General features: G+C 42.8%; 1 protein-coding gene across 1 annotated transcript; it reads right to left on the reverse strand.

The window, feature by feature from the left end:
- Positions 1–11235: 11235 nt before the first annotated feature.
- On the reverse strand, positions 11236–12720 carry LOC134207115 (jerky protein homolog-like). Its single transcript, XM_062682833.1, has 2 exons — positions 11965–12720; positions 11236–11334 (listed from the first exon to the last, which is right to left on the reverse strand). The coding sequence occupies exons 1-2, from the start codon at positions 12718–12720 to the stop codon at positions 11236–11238; spliced, it is 855 nt and encodes a 284-aa protein (XP_062538817.1).
- Positions 12721–15303: the final 2583 nt, after the last annotated feature.

Here is a 15303-nt window from a genome sequence, read left to right on the forward strand (position 1 = left end):
GCATAGAAATTTTTGCCTTCACTGAATTTGGAGCAATTAACCCGAGTTGGCCAGGTAACTTTGGGACATCCGAAATAATGGATCATTTCGTAGGATCTTGAGATCTTGGCTGTACTTGTGACTCGAAATGAAGTTGTCCGGACTCCGGTTCCCATTGAATTCCAAAGCCTTGAACGTTTGGATAGGGCTGAATTGTAAGCTCGATTGAGTGTTGATTTGATTGTTTTCGAGCCTCTAAAGAACCTCAAAGCGATTTGACGTCCACTTCTTCGGATTGAAGCCTCCTTTGCTCAGCAGATCACATAGTCCACACAGAAGCTGGACTGCTTCTTCCACGGAATTAGCCCCTTTATTATAGTCATTGACATAGAAATATTTGCGCAAAGACCATAGCCATAGGGTACGCATCACCTTTATCCGTCGCGTCGTGAGCTGCTGCATTGTGAGTGGCTAGAAAAACGGAAATGGCCAGGCCTTAGATAACGGTCAGCAGTTCTTATACCTGAACAGGAGTATACCATTGTAAAATCTGAATCGATCGAAATCGTAAGACGAAAGTTAAACGGCCTTTTGGAAGCATGAATGGAACCATACGATGATGATGAGTACTGATGATGATTCACCAGAAAGGATGGAAAAAACCGCATTCGTCTTAGGAGGAAATCGATTACACACTCTTAATTCGGATCACTAATGATTGATGAGTAATCATCCTCACACGCTTTGAATGTTCCATCGGACAGCTTGGTAGACAGAAAATAATCCCATCAACAAAATTTTTTATGCCACATGGTCTGAAACAACGATTAATAAAAACATTTGGACTGAAGGATGGACCGCTTTTATTTGAAGGCTCAGTTTTGAAGGTTTGCCAAATCCAGAGCCCATCTTACCACGAAACTGGAAAGAACATCGAAAAATTCGCAATTTTCTTAACTTATAATCTTCTAATCCTCTCTCATATGGCAATCGAAATTAAGATTTTTCACATTGTGAAAGTCATTTAAAAGTCCGTTGCCAACCACTAGTGTCTTGAGAACTCCCGTAGCCAAGCATCACTGCTCTGAGAGAGTCTTGTTTCAAGACAATGGTTGTCACACACTTTGGGTCGTTAATGCAACAGCGATCTCTAGGATAAATCTCAATTAATATTACCACACTTACCATTGATTTTTCATGAACAGAGACAATATCTACAGTTTCGATACAATTTATTTAAGAAAACTAGAAATTAAAGCTTGATTTTCGAGGACCATGCATATTTAAGTTTATTCATATTCTAAGGGACAAATGGTTATGGAACACTCATTCATTGAATACTTGCTTATTTATTCTTCATACATTTATTCTACTCGTTGCGGCCGATATCGCTGTTCGTTGGTCGACATGGTGAACTGGGGCGGGCTTCGTCGGAGGGGTGTCACAGGTACGGATTTCGCCGGCGAGGGGTGTCGGCTTGGCTATCAACAGGGGTTCTTCACATTTTCCGCGGCAACTCGGCCAATGTAACGGGTGGTCTTGCGTTTCACTATGGGCCCGGGGAACGGTACCGTGTGCACTTTCTATTCGCGAATGGAGTCGGACAATCGAGTGGGATTCTATTAACGGGTAGGTCGGAATTATACTCGGTACACTTCCAGTGGCCCTATTGTTCGGTGGCTTTACAGTTTCACCACAGCTTTTCTTGTTCAGTACCGCTTCTAGTAAACTGTTCATCGACCAAGGTAGCACTCGCGACGTACATTTTTTAACAAATCGGGACCACTGGATTGGCTTTTGTCCACACTTGTCCCACTCGATGGATCGATTAGGGGAATTTAACTGATAGTGGCTTCGCTAACCGATCTCACTCATTTCTCTCAGAGATTTTAACTTTTTCGAAACGCGTTGTCACTACTAGAAACACTTGTGACGTTCGCTGCCGCTGTCTTCGTTCCTCCGGGCCAGGTATCCAAATTACAAGAGAGCCCTCCAAGGGGCTTGTGGCCTTTTATATCCTTTTCCCAAGAACATCCCAAATTTTCCCACGCATTATTTTGCCTATCGCCATCTTCTTTCCGCCCCAGTGTGATGATCACAGGTATTGTTGTTTTTTTTTTGTTTTTGACAATGATTCAAGGGGTACATAATATTGTATTGATGCCAATTTAAATTTGAATTTTATTGTGTGCAAGTTTTATTAAATTAATTATCAATTTGAAACTACCTTATTTTATTCTGATTCAATAAGTGGTAAATAGGGTATAAATAAATAAATTATGAACAAAAAACTATAAATAACAAAAATATGAATAATTTGTGGCATCAACATGGCTAATAAATATATAATTAAGATTCCCTCAAACGTGTATTAACAACGGAGCACGAACCATAATTTTATATTTATACATTTACTAACATAATATTATTTATTTACAAAACATATTTACATTTTTTTTAACAAAATCAAGCTGACGTTCACAAAAAAACATGGTAAATTGTAACCAGTAAACGGTTGGTTACAATTGGACAACGTCCCGAAGGTACTAGGTGTCAAATCAGAATCTAAAATTGGGGACCGTCACGAAATCATGTAAAATTTTAAGCGTTAATGGAGCCTTTGTCTTTCGGTGGATTTCCAAGATTTATATATCAATCGATTCCGAAACTCTCCAGCAATTTGTCAATTTTATTGAAACTCTTGATCTTGATAGAATGATGGCGTTGGTAGCGATCCTAGCATCGATTGCGGTCTGCATCTGTAGCGGTTTGGCGGCAAACTATCAAGTGGCTATCGTCGGCGTCAGGGGCCTTCCAGTGGAATTTTCTTACATGGCTCTGGATCTGGTTTTGTTGCACGACCAATAAATTGATTCTTTTCAGGACCCCCATTTTCTACAAGGGAAGGTTGTTGTATGAAGATTTTTTGTATGAAGCATTGTTGGAAATTATTCGGTTCTTCTCAGGACCATCATTCTAGAAGGAAGGCGGGACGATTTTTTGTCAAATTGCAAACTAACCACTTGGCGACGCCATAAAGTTGCCATCCATAGTAGAATCACGAGCGCGCCTCGGGGGGAGATGCTGCAAATATGTATTCTAGCATGTGCTTCACACATGTCATCGAACTTCGCTCAATTCCAGCAGATCGCATTTGTTGCGTCATGCTGAGTATAATTCTAAACCCCGTAAGTCAGCGACCCATCGAGTCGATGGCCCTCGCATTGCATATGCACTTTCCCATGAAAGTGTCATTTTACCGAGTTACTAATTTATGGCTGTATCCAGGCCAAGTTGTGTCTAAGCTACCCGTCGCTCGCCAGTGCTGACTGTGTGGTCTCACAGTCTTTTCACATACTGTGTGATCTCACTATCTCTCTCTCCCGATCAGTGCATCGATCACTGATTGGTTGAATTGTATATAATGACTTCAGGAACCTCCGAAAAGTGAGTTTAGGTCAAGGCAAGACTTTTCAATAAAGATCAGATTGGTTTCAACCTTCAAGCGCTGCGCGTAAGATTATTAGTGTAATGTCACATCCCGTGAGGAAATTGAACAAGAAACCTACATGGCATACCATGACAGTAAGTAAGTGAAAGTTTTTTTAATTAAGAAAAAGTGCAGTATGGGAAAACCCAGCTCTAAAACAGTGCAGAATAGTGGAGACCCACTGGTCAACATACAGAACAGACTAGAAGTGAATGAAGAATTGCACGAATCACACGAGTTTAAACTCATTTTCATTTTGTGCATCGTAAGTTTGCAGCTGCTCATCACGGTTTACAAAATGTTTAAACGCTAAAACCGTGCACAGACATTGAAAATCGCTAAGTCGATAGCAAATCTGCAAAATGTGTAACCGGTATGCACCATAGTGAAGAATAAAAACTCATAATATGAAAGTACTCGAATAGTGAAGTGAAGTCTTCAACAGACACGAAGAAATGTTAATCGCCACCAATGGAAAATTCAGTGAACACTAATAAACTATAGCCGGGTGGTATAGTGGACTAATACAGAAACGCTAAGGTGAATTGAAGTTTCATTGCGAACAAGGCGCAAATTCAACCACTTCTGAGCCGATGCAACATGATCCAGTAGTGCAGTGTACAAAATGGTGGTAGATCATTTGGCATAAAGTCGTTTGGCATAAGGCCGTTTGGCATAATGGTCACTTGGCATAAAAGTGGTGTAATCATCAATTTCGAAACTTATGCATAATATGTTCAATTATTTAAACATGCTTTATCAAAAAGGTCATTCACAATCACCATGGCTTGGGTCCCTTCTCATTGCTCGATCCCGGGAAATGAGAAAGCGGACTCTTTGGCCAAGGTGGGTGCTTTGGAAGGTGATATTTACTTACTTGATACTTGATACTTGATGGGCTACAGCTCTTCGATTAACCTACGCCAAATGGAGTATCCTTCTCCACTGGACTCGATCCTGGGCCAATCACTTCCAGTCGCCCTGAACATTGAGCGCCCTCAGGTCCTCTTCAACTGCAAAAAGCTATCGTGTATGCGGCCTTCCACGAAGCCTGCGGCTTCTTCCGGGTTCTCTATTAAATATTATCTTCGCTTGACGTTCTTCCGGCATACGAACAACGTGACCAGCCCACCGTAGTTTGCCGTGTTGTATAAGCTTAATAATATCCAGCCCTTTATACACCTGGTACAATTCGTGATACATGCGACGTCGCCAGATACCGTTCTCCTGTTTACCGCCAAGTATTGTCTGCAGCACCTTACGCTCAAACACTCCGAAAGCTCTCCGATCAGCCTCCTTTAACGTCCATGTCTCATGGCCGTATAAAGCCACCGGAAGAATCAGAGTTGTATACAACGCGAGTTTTGTTTTCGTTTGCAGACTACGAGACTTAAGCTGGTTACGAAGTCCGTAATAAGCCCTATTTGCAGCTGCAATACGCCTTTTCATCTCGCGGTTAACATCGTTATCGCACGTCACTAATGTTCCAAGATACACAAATTCTTCCACCACTTCAAATTTTTCACCATCCAGCACCATTTCGCTACCACTACCACTAATAAACCTACGTTGATTGCCAGTGACCATGTTCTTCGTTTTGCTGGTATTGATCGTGAGTCCAATCCTCTCTGTCTCCATCTTAAAAGGCACAAAGGCCTCTTCCACGACACGGCGATCAATCCCGATAATATCGATATCGTCCGCAAATCCCAGGAGCATATGCGATCTTGTGATAATGGTACCGCTTCTTTGCACACCAGCTCTCCTAATCGCTCCTTCGAGCGCTGTATTGAACAGTAGATTCGAGAGTGCATCACCCTGCTTTAATCCATCTAAGATAACAAATGACGTCGATATTTCATCCGCAACCCTTACACTTGATTTCGATCCGTCCAACGTTATACGAATCAGCCGTATCAGTTTCGCCGGAAAACCATGTTCAAGCATAATTTGCCATAATTCATTCCGTTTCACTGAATCGTCGCCTTGAAATAAATAAACAGATGATGCGTCTGCAAGTTGTACTCCCGGAATTTATCAAGGATTTGTCTCAGGGTAAAAATTTGATCCGTCGTTGATCGGCCCTCACGAAAACCTGCTTGGTATTCGCCGACGAAGGACTCTTCAAGCGGTCTCAATCTGTTGAACAGAATACGGGACATCATTTTTTACGCCGAATTAAGGAGGGTTATTCCTCGGTAATTGCCGCACTCCAGTCTGTGCCCTTTCTTAAAGAGAGGGCAAATGAGGCCGTCCAACCAGCTAGCAGGCATTTCCACGTCTTCCCATATTTCCGACATAATATGGTGCAGAACTTCATAAAGCTGCTCATTGCCATGTTTGAAAGGTTCAGCCTGGAGCTGGTATTCCCCGCAGCCTTATTGTTTTTCAGCTCTTTAACAGCTTTTTTAACCTCATCTAGTGTAGGCGACTCCACAGCTTGTCCATCGTCGCTAATGTTTATTCTGCTCACCGATGCACCGTCACTTCCACTATTCAACAAAGTCTCGAAGTGTTGCTTCCACCTGGCAGCCACTTCGGTTTTATCTGGCAGCTAATTCCCTGATTCCTTGATGTGCAGTGGCACGGCAAATGCTGGGTAAAGCGTACCATTGGTACTTCGCGTACCTGAAGGAATAAAATAGACCCCATCTCGCGGTCTTTAGCCTCTTACCCAGCAACTCCTATCCCTACCTCCCCGTGGTGCTGGCCGGGATACGGGCAACCTTTGGGTAAGATCGGGTAACCAACTGCATCGGATCGTGGAACTGCAAATCTCTCAACTTCATTGGCAGCACACGCATACTTGCCGATGTGCTCAAGGACCGTAGATTCAGCATCGTAGCGCTGCAGGAGGTTTGTTGGAAGGGATCAATGGTGCGAACGTTTAGAGGTAATCATACCATCTACAGAGCTGCGGCATCACACATGAGCTGTGAACAGCTTTCATAGTGATGGACGACATGCAAAGGCGAGTGATCGGGTGATGGCCGATTAATGAAAGATTGTGCAGGTTGAGGATCAAAGGCCGGTTCTTCAGCATAATCAACGTCCATAGTCCACATTCCGGAAGCACTGATGATGATAAGGACGCATTTTACGCGCAGCTGGAACGTGAGTACGATAGCTGCCCAAACAACGACGTCAAAACCATCATAGGAGGTTTGAACGCAATGGTTGGCCAAGAGGAGGAGCCTAGACCGACTATTGGGAAGTTCAGCGCACACCGGCTGACGAACGAAAACGGCCTACGACTAATTGATTTCGCTGCCTCCAAGAATATGGCCATTCGCAGCACCTACTTCCAACACAGCCTTCCGTATCGGTACACCTGGAGATCACCACTGCAGACAGAATCACAAATCGACCACGTTCTGATTGATGGACGGCACTTCTCCGACATTATCGACGTCAGGACATATCGTGGCGCTAACATCGACTCTGACCACTATCTGGTGATGGTTAAACTGCGCCCAAAACTATCCGTCATCAACAATGTTCGGTACCGACGACCGCCGCGGTACGACCTAGAGCGACTGAAGCAACCTGATGTCGCCACTGCATACGCGCAGCATCTCGAGGCAGCGTTGCCGGAAGAGGGTGAGCTCGATGGGGCCCCTCTTGAGGACTGCTGGAATACAGTCAAAGCAGCCATTAACGACGCAGCGGAGAACAACGTTGGGTATATGGGTCGAAGTCGACGGAACGATTGCTTCGACGAAGAGTGCAGACAGATTCTGGAGGAGAAGGACGCAGCGCGGGCGGTCGCGCTGCAGCAAGGTACTGGAAGAAGCGGAGTGCGAGGAGATGGAACAACTGTGCCGTTCTCAAGAAACACGCAAGTTCTATCAGAAGCTTAACGCATCCCGCAAAGGCTTCGTGCCGCGAGCCGAAATGTGCAGGGATAAGGATGGCAGCAACTTGACGGACGAACGTGTGGTGATCGAAAGGTGGAAGCAGCACTACGAGGAACATTTGAATGGCGCTGAGAGTAAAGGCAGTGAAAGTCAAGGCAGCGGAGGAGATGACTACGTCAGTTCAGCGGACGATGGAAGCCAACCAGTCCCCACCTTGAGGGAAGTTAAGGATGCCATCCAACAGCTAAAGACCAATAAATCAGCTGGTAAGGATGGTATCGGAGCTGAGCTCATCAAGATGGGCCCGGAAAAGCTAGCCACTTGCCTGCACAAATTGATAGTCAGGATCTGGGAAACTGAACAGCTACCGGAGGAGTGGAAGGAAGGGTTTATATGCCCCATCTACAAGAAAGGCGACAAGCTGGAGTGTGAGAACTTTCGAGCGATCACCATCCTTAATGCCGCCTACAAAGTGATATCCCAGATCATCTTCCGCCGTCTGTCTCCATTAGTGAATTAGTTCGTGGGAAGTTATCAAGCCGGCTTCGTTGACGGCCGCTCGACAACGGACCAGATCTTTACTGTACGGCAGATCCTTCAAAAATGCCGTGCATACCAGGTTGGGACCTCATCTGTTCGTTGATTTCAAGGCGGCATACGACAGTATAGACCGCGTAGAGCTATGGAAAATTATGGACAAGAACAGCTTCCCTGGGAAGCTTGCCAGACTGATCAAAGCATGTGGATGGTGGTGCAAAACTGTGTGAAGATTTCGGGCGAACACTCCAGTTCGTTCGTATCGCGCCGGGGACTAAGACAAGGTTATGGACTTTCGTGCCTGTTGTTCAACATTGCGCTAAAAGGTGTCATGCGGAGAGTCGGGTGTAACAGCCGGGGTACAATTTTCAACATATTCAGTCAATTTATTTGTTTCGCGGACATGGACATTGTCGGCCAAACATTTGCAAAGGTGGCATAACTGTACACCCGCCTGAAACGTGAAGCAACAAAAGTTGGACTGGTGGTGAATTCGTCGATGACAAAGTACATGCTTGTGTTACGATAGACGGGGATACCTTCGAGGTAGTCGAGGAATTCGTCTACCTCGGATCCTTGCTAACGGCTGATAACAATGTTAGTCGTGAAATACGAAGGCGCATCATCTGTGAAAGTCGGGCCTACTACGGGCTCCAGAAGAAACTACGGCCGGTAGTCCTCTATACGGATATGAAACTTGGACCATGCTCAAGGAGGACTTGCGAGCACTCGGAGTATTCGAGAGACGGGTTCTTAGGACCATCTTTGGCGATGTGTAAGAAGACAGTTTGTCGCGACGTACGATGAACCACGAGCTCGCTCAGCTCCATAGCGAACCCATCATCCAAAAGGTATCTAAAGCCGGAAAGGTACGATGGGCAGGGAATGTTGCAAGAATGCCGGACAGTAACCCTGCAAAGATGGTGTTCGCTTCAGATCCGGATTGATTATGTATTGTGGCGTCGAATTGTTAATTCAGTGTTATCTGTCTATATATAAGCTAGATATATGAAATAAAAGATAAATTTTCCTACTTTTGCTAGGGAGTACAACTTGCAAACTCATTCTAAAGCAGCGCATGACTCAGTGAAAAAAAAATGAGCAAGAATTTTTCAGCGAACTGATTTGGTTGATATGTGCAACGCTTGATGATTCAAAATAAAGTAATCGGATTGCAAACAAAGTATCGTATATGAACTTCGATAGATTAAAGCACGGTTCTTCTTTTTCTTTTTCTATGACTCTACATCCACACTGAAACTTTGCCTGCTTTTCAACTTAGTATTCTATTAGCTTTTCCTTAGTTATAATTTGATAGTTTTTCTACGCCCGCCATTGCATGAGCATCTTGTGTGCAAGTACCTACAATGAATACACTATGCCCACGAGGTCGAGAATGTTTCTCACCCGAAAAGAATCAAACTCATCTCCGGATTGGCAATCCTACGCCTTTGCTCGTAAGGCTAACTGGAGATCCTTTACCCGGGCAGAAGCGTTGAATTGAATAACTAAACATGATATAAACTTGATTGATATAAGAAATAAAAGAACAGGCAACAATATTTAAAAATTGCACCGAAATATCATGATATGCTGTGGACAAGAACAAACTAATGGCACATGATATTGATCACTTATTACAAATAACATAACTTGATCCCGTCATGATATTTTAGTGCAAAATATTGATATTGTCGTCTGATCTTTTATCTTTTATATCAATCATGTCCTTATCTCATTTTGCTATCTAATCAACATTGGATATTGTTGAGCTATTTTTGTCCACTCGGGTAGTGTTCCACTTTTGTATTTATCGTTGAACTGCAACATTGCACTTGAGGGCGCTGTTCGGAGATCTGATGTGCAGAGTAACGGCACTGTCATCACAAGGTCGCGGGTATACCCCGTTAGGCATAAGTACGTTAGGCGTAATGGACGTTAGGCATAATGTACGTTAGGCATAATTGACGTTAGGCATAAAATGACCCAAAGAGCAGCCTATGACATAAAGAAGGCAGAATTATGCCAAACGTCCATTACGCCTATCGTACATTATGCCTAACGTCCATTATGCCTATCGTACTTATGCCTAACGTCCTTATGCCTAACGTACTTATGCCTAGCGTCGCGAACCCCAAGGTCGCATATAATTTTGGGCATTGCGGGCGACATCGACCTTATTGGAATCGATCGCACGCCAGTAGTGGAGGCTTTTGTCTTCCTAACGAGGGAGACGGAGAGGATAGGCTTAACCCTCAACTCTACCAAAAACAAAGTATATGGTTGCTGGCAGAGATAGAGAGATGTGTTTGCAGTTGTGGTTTGTTTACCTTCACCCAACCGGTGATATTAGATTTTCCTAAAATTATGTATCAGAACTTACCAAAACCTGTAGAAGGACTGGGCATATGCGATAATGCAATAAACAAATATTGTATGAGACCTCACAATTTTGCTATATTTTCCTTAAAATTTTTTTTTTTTGGTTGCATTTTTTGTTTAAGAATCTAACAATGTCGCATATGCCCGGTTCTTATACAGGTTTTGGTAGGTTCTTATACAGAATTGATAGAAAATTTACCAGCAGCTGGATGGGTGTTGAAACTCAATGTTTATAGTAGCATAGGAAAAAGTGAATTTTGGATTGCTTGCAACCTGATTCTCAAAGTGCTCTGGCGAAGCTGAGGTACAGGAATAAATTACCAACATTTTGCATTTTGACACGATATATTTATTAGAATTGTTGTCCAATGAACAAATAGAAAGCAAGACATTGTTTTGTGACAAATTGAACTATTTATTATGATTTCAAATAGAGCTTCATCAGGAAAGCTTTTTCTCCCGAAATACAGAGATGGAAGACATCTATTTATGTTTTCAAACAACTTTCAAGTGAAAAGCATTTCAAGCGAATTTCTACTATTTTATCTCATTCGAAACCACCCTAAGCGCGTAAAATAATCCATCAGCACTAAACCGCCCACATGGGATCACTTGTCCACCAGTCAGTCCGATTAACTTTCGCTTCAAAACGCTTTTACGGCCAAACATGACCAACATAAAAATGCATGACGGACGGCGGCAAGGGAGAGGACATGGTTGATTGGAGCCACGCCACTGCACTGGCACAAACTGAACTGAGGCAAAACCACGCAAAAAGCACGCTGACATTGTTCATTGTCAGTTAATCAAAAAGTTTGCCTCCGAGCATCGCCGCTCGGCATCGTCGGCAGTGCGGTCGCCGCCGCCGCCGTCGTCCTCGTAGACCACGTAGTGCCCGACTGAAAACCCAGGATGAAAAACAGCTACATCATTGTTTTTCGCTTTTCCCCGAAGGGATTCAGCCAGTCGTTGTTCCGGAGAAAAATATTTTCACCCGCCATCCCGCGGCCGGACCCGGAAGGGACTCGCTATGCTTGTTATGATCTTCGCTCCGGGTGGGGCGCTTATTTTCCAGTTTTCTCCCGGTTCCTGTGGGGTTTCATAATGAGACAATAAGAAAGCGAAATAAATGCGAGTGAGAAATCTCGGAAGATGGTTCGCAGTGGACTGTGGAATATAGCACATAAGAAATTTTTATTGTTCAAGGATGTCTGAACATATTTTCGCACACTGAAAATAGAATTATATAAGTTCATGTTGATCTTGTTTCATGTTTCAAATCTTGATATCCATTATGTGTCAAGTATGCGGTTAAATTATGGAACACAATCAAGCTTTTTCTAGCTTTTAGCAAAGCATTCTTATCAGTACAGTCGAATTTCGTTTGTTGGGCTATCTTTAAGTGGGCTTCGTTAAAACTGGGCTCCCGTTAGTTGGGCTACAGCCCACTTACATCGAAGTCAAACGTCTTTTTTGACAGTGTCAAATTTCTGTCAAGGGGCTCGGGGATGTACAACTTGAATAGCCAAATAAAAATTAAAACAATTTGAAAGCAAGTTTATTTCAATTTCAAAATTCAAGTAAAACAAAGCGTAAATTTCAATAATAAAGCCAAATTCTTCAACATGTTCGTTTTAGCCATTCCGCTTCAATGAGTTTTGTGCGTAGAGCGTTCAAACGACAAACTTCTGCTGCATCGTGTTTACCAAAACGAATTACGCAATCAAGTGACTTAATTGCGTCTCCAAATTCTGGATCTTCGGTATTTGTAGCGGAAGTATCAAGAGAGTTGTTACTGTTCTCTGTCGATTCTTCCAACCATTCCTCGTGCATTTTCGGTTGACCTTTATGAAGGACGGATGACAAGATCTCTTCATCTGAAAACACTTCACTGGTGACCCAATCTGGGTTATGGTCAGCATCATACACTTGATCCTTCATCCACAGATCGATGTCTTCGTCAGATGTGCTAGTTCCTGAAAGATGGTCGATACTCGCAATGAGTGTTTTGAAATCCGCATCGCCTGCGTTCGTCCCTTCGTCAGTAGTATCGTTCGGCAAATCATCGATTAATTTGCGCCAAGAATTCCGGATGGTATTAGCGGAAATTTCATCCCAAGAAGAAGCCAACCATACGACGCACTGCTGAAGGGTAATCTTTTTCAAACGGTCTTCGAATGTCAAATGCTCGTTTTCCAAGATCAGCTTCAACATCAGTTTTCTTTTGTACTTCCGCTTCATTGCATTGATAACCGATTGGTCCATTGGCTGACACTCAGAGGTGACATTTGGAGGAAGGTAAATAACCTGAATCAGCCCGTCATCACTTTGCAGAGGATCGTCTAGATCATAATGACTGGTACAATTGTCAAGCACGAGCAATGCCTTTGGTTCAAAGCCTTGCTCGAGAGAAAATTTCCGCACTGCGGGGACAAATTCCTCATAGAACCAATGACGGAATAACTGTTTGGTCATCCAAGCTTTTTTGGAATGACAATACGATACGGGTAGTGTTGCTGTGTTCAGTCCCCGTGGCTTTGCAGCTGTTCCAATAAAAAGCAACTGAAGCTTAAGCGATCCGTCAATATTAGAACATGGCATGAACGTATACCTGGTTTTATTCTGTTTTCGCCCACTCGCCATGGTTTCAGTGTGCGTAACAACAGAACGGGTAGCCAAGAGCTTGATAAAAAGTGCAGATTCGTCTGCATTGAAAACCTGAGAGTTCGACAGCTGCATATCACGAATTTTCTTTTGTAGAATCGCTTTAAAGTTCAGGTATGCTCCAACATCTGCAGATGCCTTTTCACCCGCTACCGTTTTAACACGCAATCCAAACCGCTGCTTGAAGCGATGCATCCAGCCGTCTGAGGCCGAAAATTTGTGCACGACGTAGTGCCCTTTATCCTGCAACAGCTTGAACAAAAGCTCCGCCTTTGTTTTCAGAATTTCCACCGTTAACAGAATATGAGACTGTCGCTGCTGGAGAATCCAGACATAGAGAGCTTCTTCCAGCAAAGGGAACCTCTGCTCCCTCAATGTCTTTCGGTTATCCACCCCATATTCGGTAAATTTCTCCGCTGCTGCTCGAATCGTTTCCTTTTTCTGTATAATCCTGGTTACAGTAGAAGATCCTATACCGTACTTCTTCCCTAGCGTATCATGCGTTGCGCCTCCAGATTCAAAATCTTCTATTATACGCACCTTTTCCACTAATGTCAACACGATTTTTTCCGTTTTTTGTCCATTTTTGCATGGGTGTTATCCATTTTTGTACCTAGTGATCACGTAATCATATGCACATTGAACCCTTCTTAATAAAGCTTACCATGTAAATAAATACTTACCCAAGAACAAATCGAAAACAAGATCAACAACCAAAATAATAAATTTCACTTTTCATAAATCGAAAAAACTTATAAACGTTTCTGCAACGATCCTGACAATAACAAACGATCGATGCGTCCCTCAATGCGTTTTAAGCTTTGACGTCTCAGCCCAACTAATGAAAGCCTTTCACTAAGTGGGCTACGGGTTTAGCCCAACGAACGAAAGTTGACTGTACTGCAAAATGTAATGAGTATTCATTTCTCCGAGACCTTTTTCAGAAACTGAAATGAGATATTACGAGTTTTTACTTTCTAAATCTTTCTATAACTGTAAATCTGAGGCGTGAGAGGCAAAATGCCATTTAAATGCCAATATATTGCTCTAGTACATTATTTTCAATCGTTGTTACTGGGAGCTATATTCAATATTATAGCTTTATTGATACATTCGTATCCTGAGACAAATTTTTCCCTAACTCAACTTTGAATTGAAATCAATGTAACTCCATTTTTTTTTTTGGATAGTGATCTCTCTTTACCACTTCAATAAATGCTCATTTTCCGGTGGAAAAATCAAACTTACTGCATAATTCCAATCAGGTTTTTGATGCAAAAAAGCAGTGCCTGGTCATTTAAAACAAGAAGGCCGTAGGATAGATAAAATCGAACAAAAAAGCACCACTGAGCATGAATGGAACGCGAATAATCGTGCAATTGTAACGATGGACGCACGTTTTTCCCTTTCATTAATTAATGAACGTGAACGATCCGAGAGGATTCTCCACAAAATTTTATATGCCCCCTTCCCTGCCGTGCCCCCCCATCTTGGACTTCCAATGGCCAATCGTTACGCTGCTGGTAATGGTGATGGACTCTAATGTGCAAAACCTTCTCTTTTTGCCGCAGTTTTTTCATTTGCATAACTAATTTCGGTCCGCCATTGACTGCTTTTACTGACTGACGCCTTCATTGGGAAACGAGAGCTTTCCATTCATTGGGTAGTTCATGAAAAACATGGTTGGAGCATTTTTACCACTTCTTGACTCTTCACAGCATTCCCCACTGCATCATTACTGTTTTGCGCCAGAGTGTTTAATAAGCACTTAGACGGATGATATTATTTATCTTTATTTGAGAGGCATGAAATCCCTTTAGCTGGCTCATTTCTGTTTTTCATAATGAATCTGAGAATGTTCTTAATTTATTTTTCCGTTTTTACATTCTCTTAGTACAACTATGTATCAGAAATGCTATAATTTCACTCTACAAGTGGATTTACAATACAAGGCTCGGAGACCAATAATAATGTGATATACCAATCGACTCAGTTCGAAAAACTTAGCTGTGTGTGTTTGTACGTGTTTCACGTGTATTTTTTGTTTTGTTTTTTTTTTTAAATTTTTTAAACAGAAGGACTTGTTACATGGGCCTTCCCCAAGGTTCATGTTTAAGTCCCTTGCTTTATAATTTCTATGTTAACGATATTGACAATAGTTTAGAAGGACAATGCACGTTCAGACAACTTGCAGATGATGCCGTGGTCTCTCTCGGAGGTCCATGTGTAGCTGTCATTGACTGGACCATTGCAAAGTACCCTGGATAATCTGACTGTTTGGGCCAGACATTTAGGGATCGAGTTTTCACAGCAAAAAACTCAATTGGTTGTGTTTACTAAGAAGCGGTACCGTGCTCAACTGAAACTAAATGTAAATACCTTAAGATCGTGTTG

Source organism: Armigeres subalbatus, chromosome 1 (genome assembly GCF_024139115.2).
Source record: "Armigeres subalbatus isolate Guangzhou_Male chromosome 1, GZ_Asu_2, whole genome shotgun sequence".
Taxonomy (NCBI): Eukaryota; Metazoa; Arthropoda; class Insecta; order Diptera; family Culicidae; genus Armigeres; species Armigeres subalbatus.

Excerpts from the sequence above, each read along its gene's own strand:
- LOC134207115 (XM_062682833.1), bottom strand. The coding sequence starts at position 12,720 with ATGACCAAACAGTTATTCCGTCATTGGTTCTATGAGGAATTTGTCCCC. Across the intron at positions 11,335-11,964 it reads CAATTAAGTCACTTGATTGC|GAACCGGGAGAAAACTGGAA; the intron begins GTAATTCGTTTT and ends GAAACCCCACAG.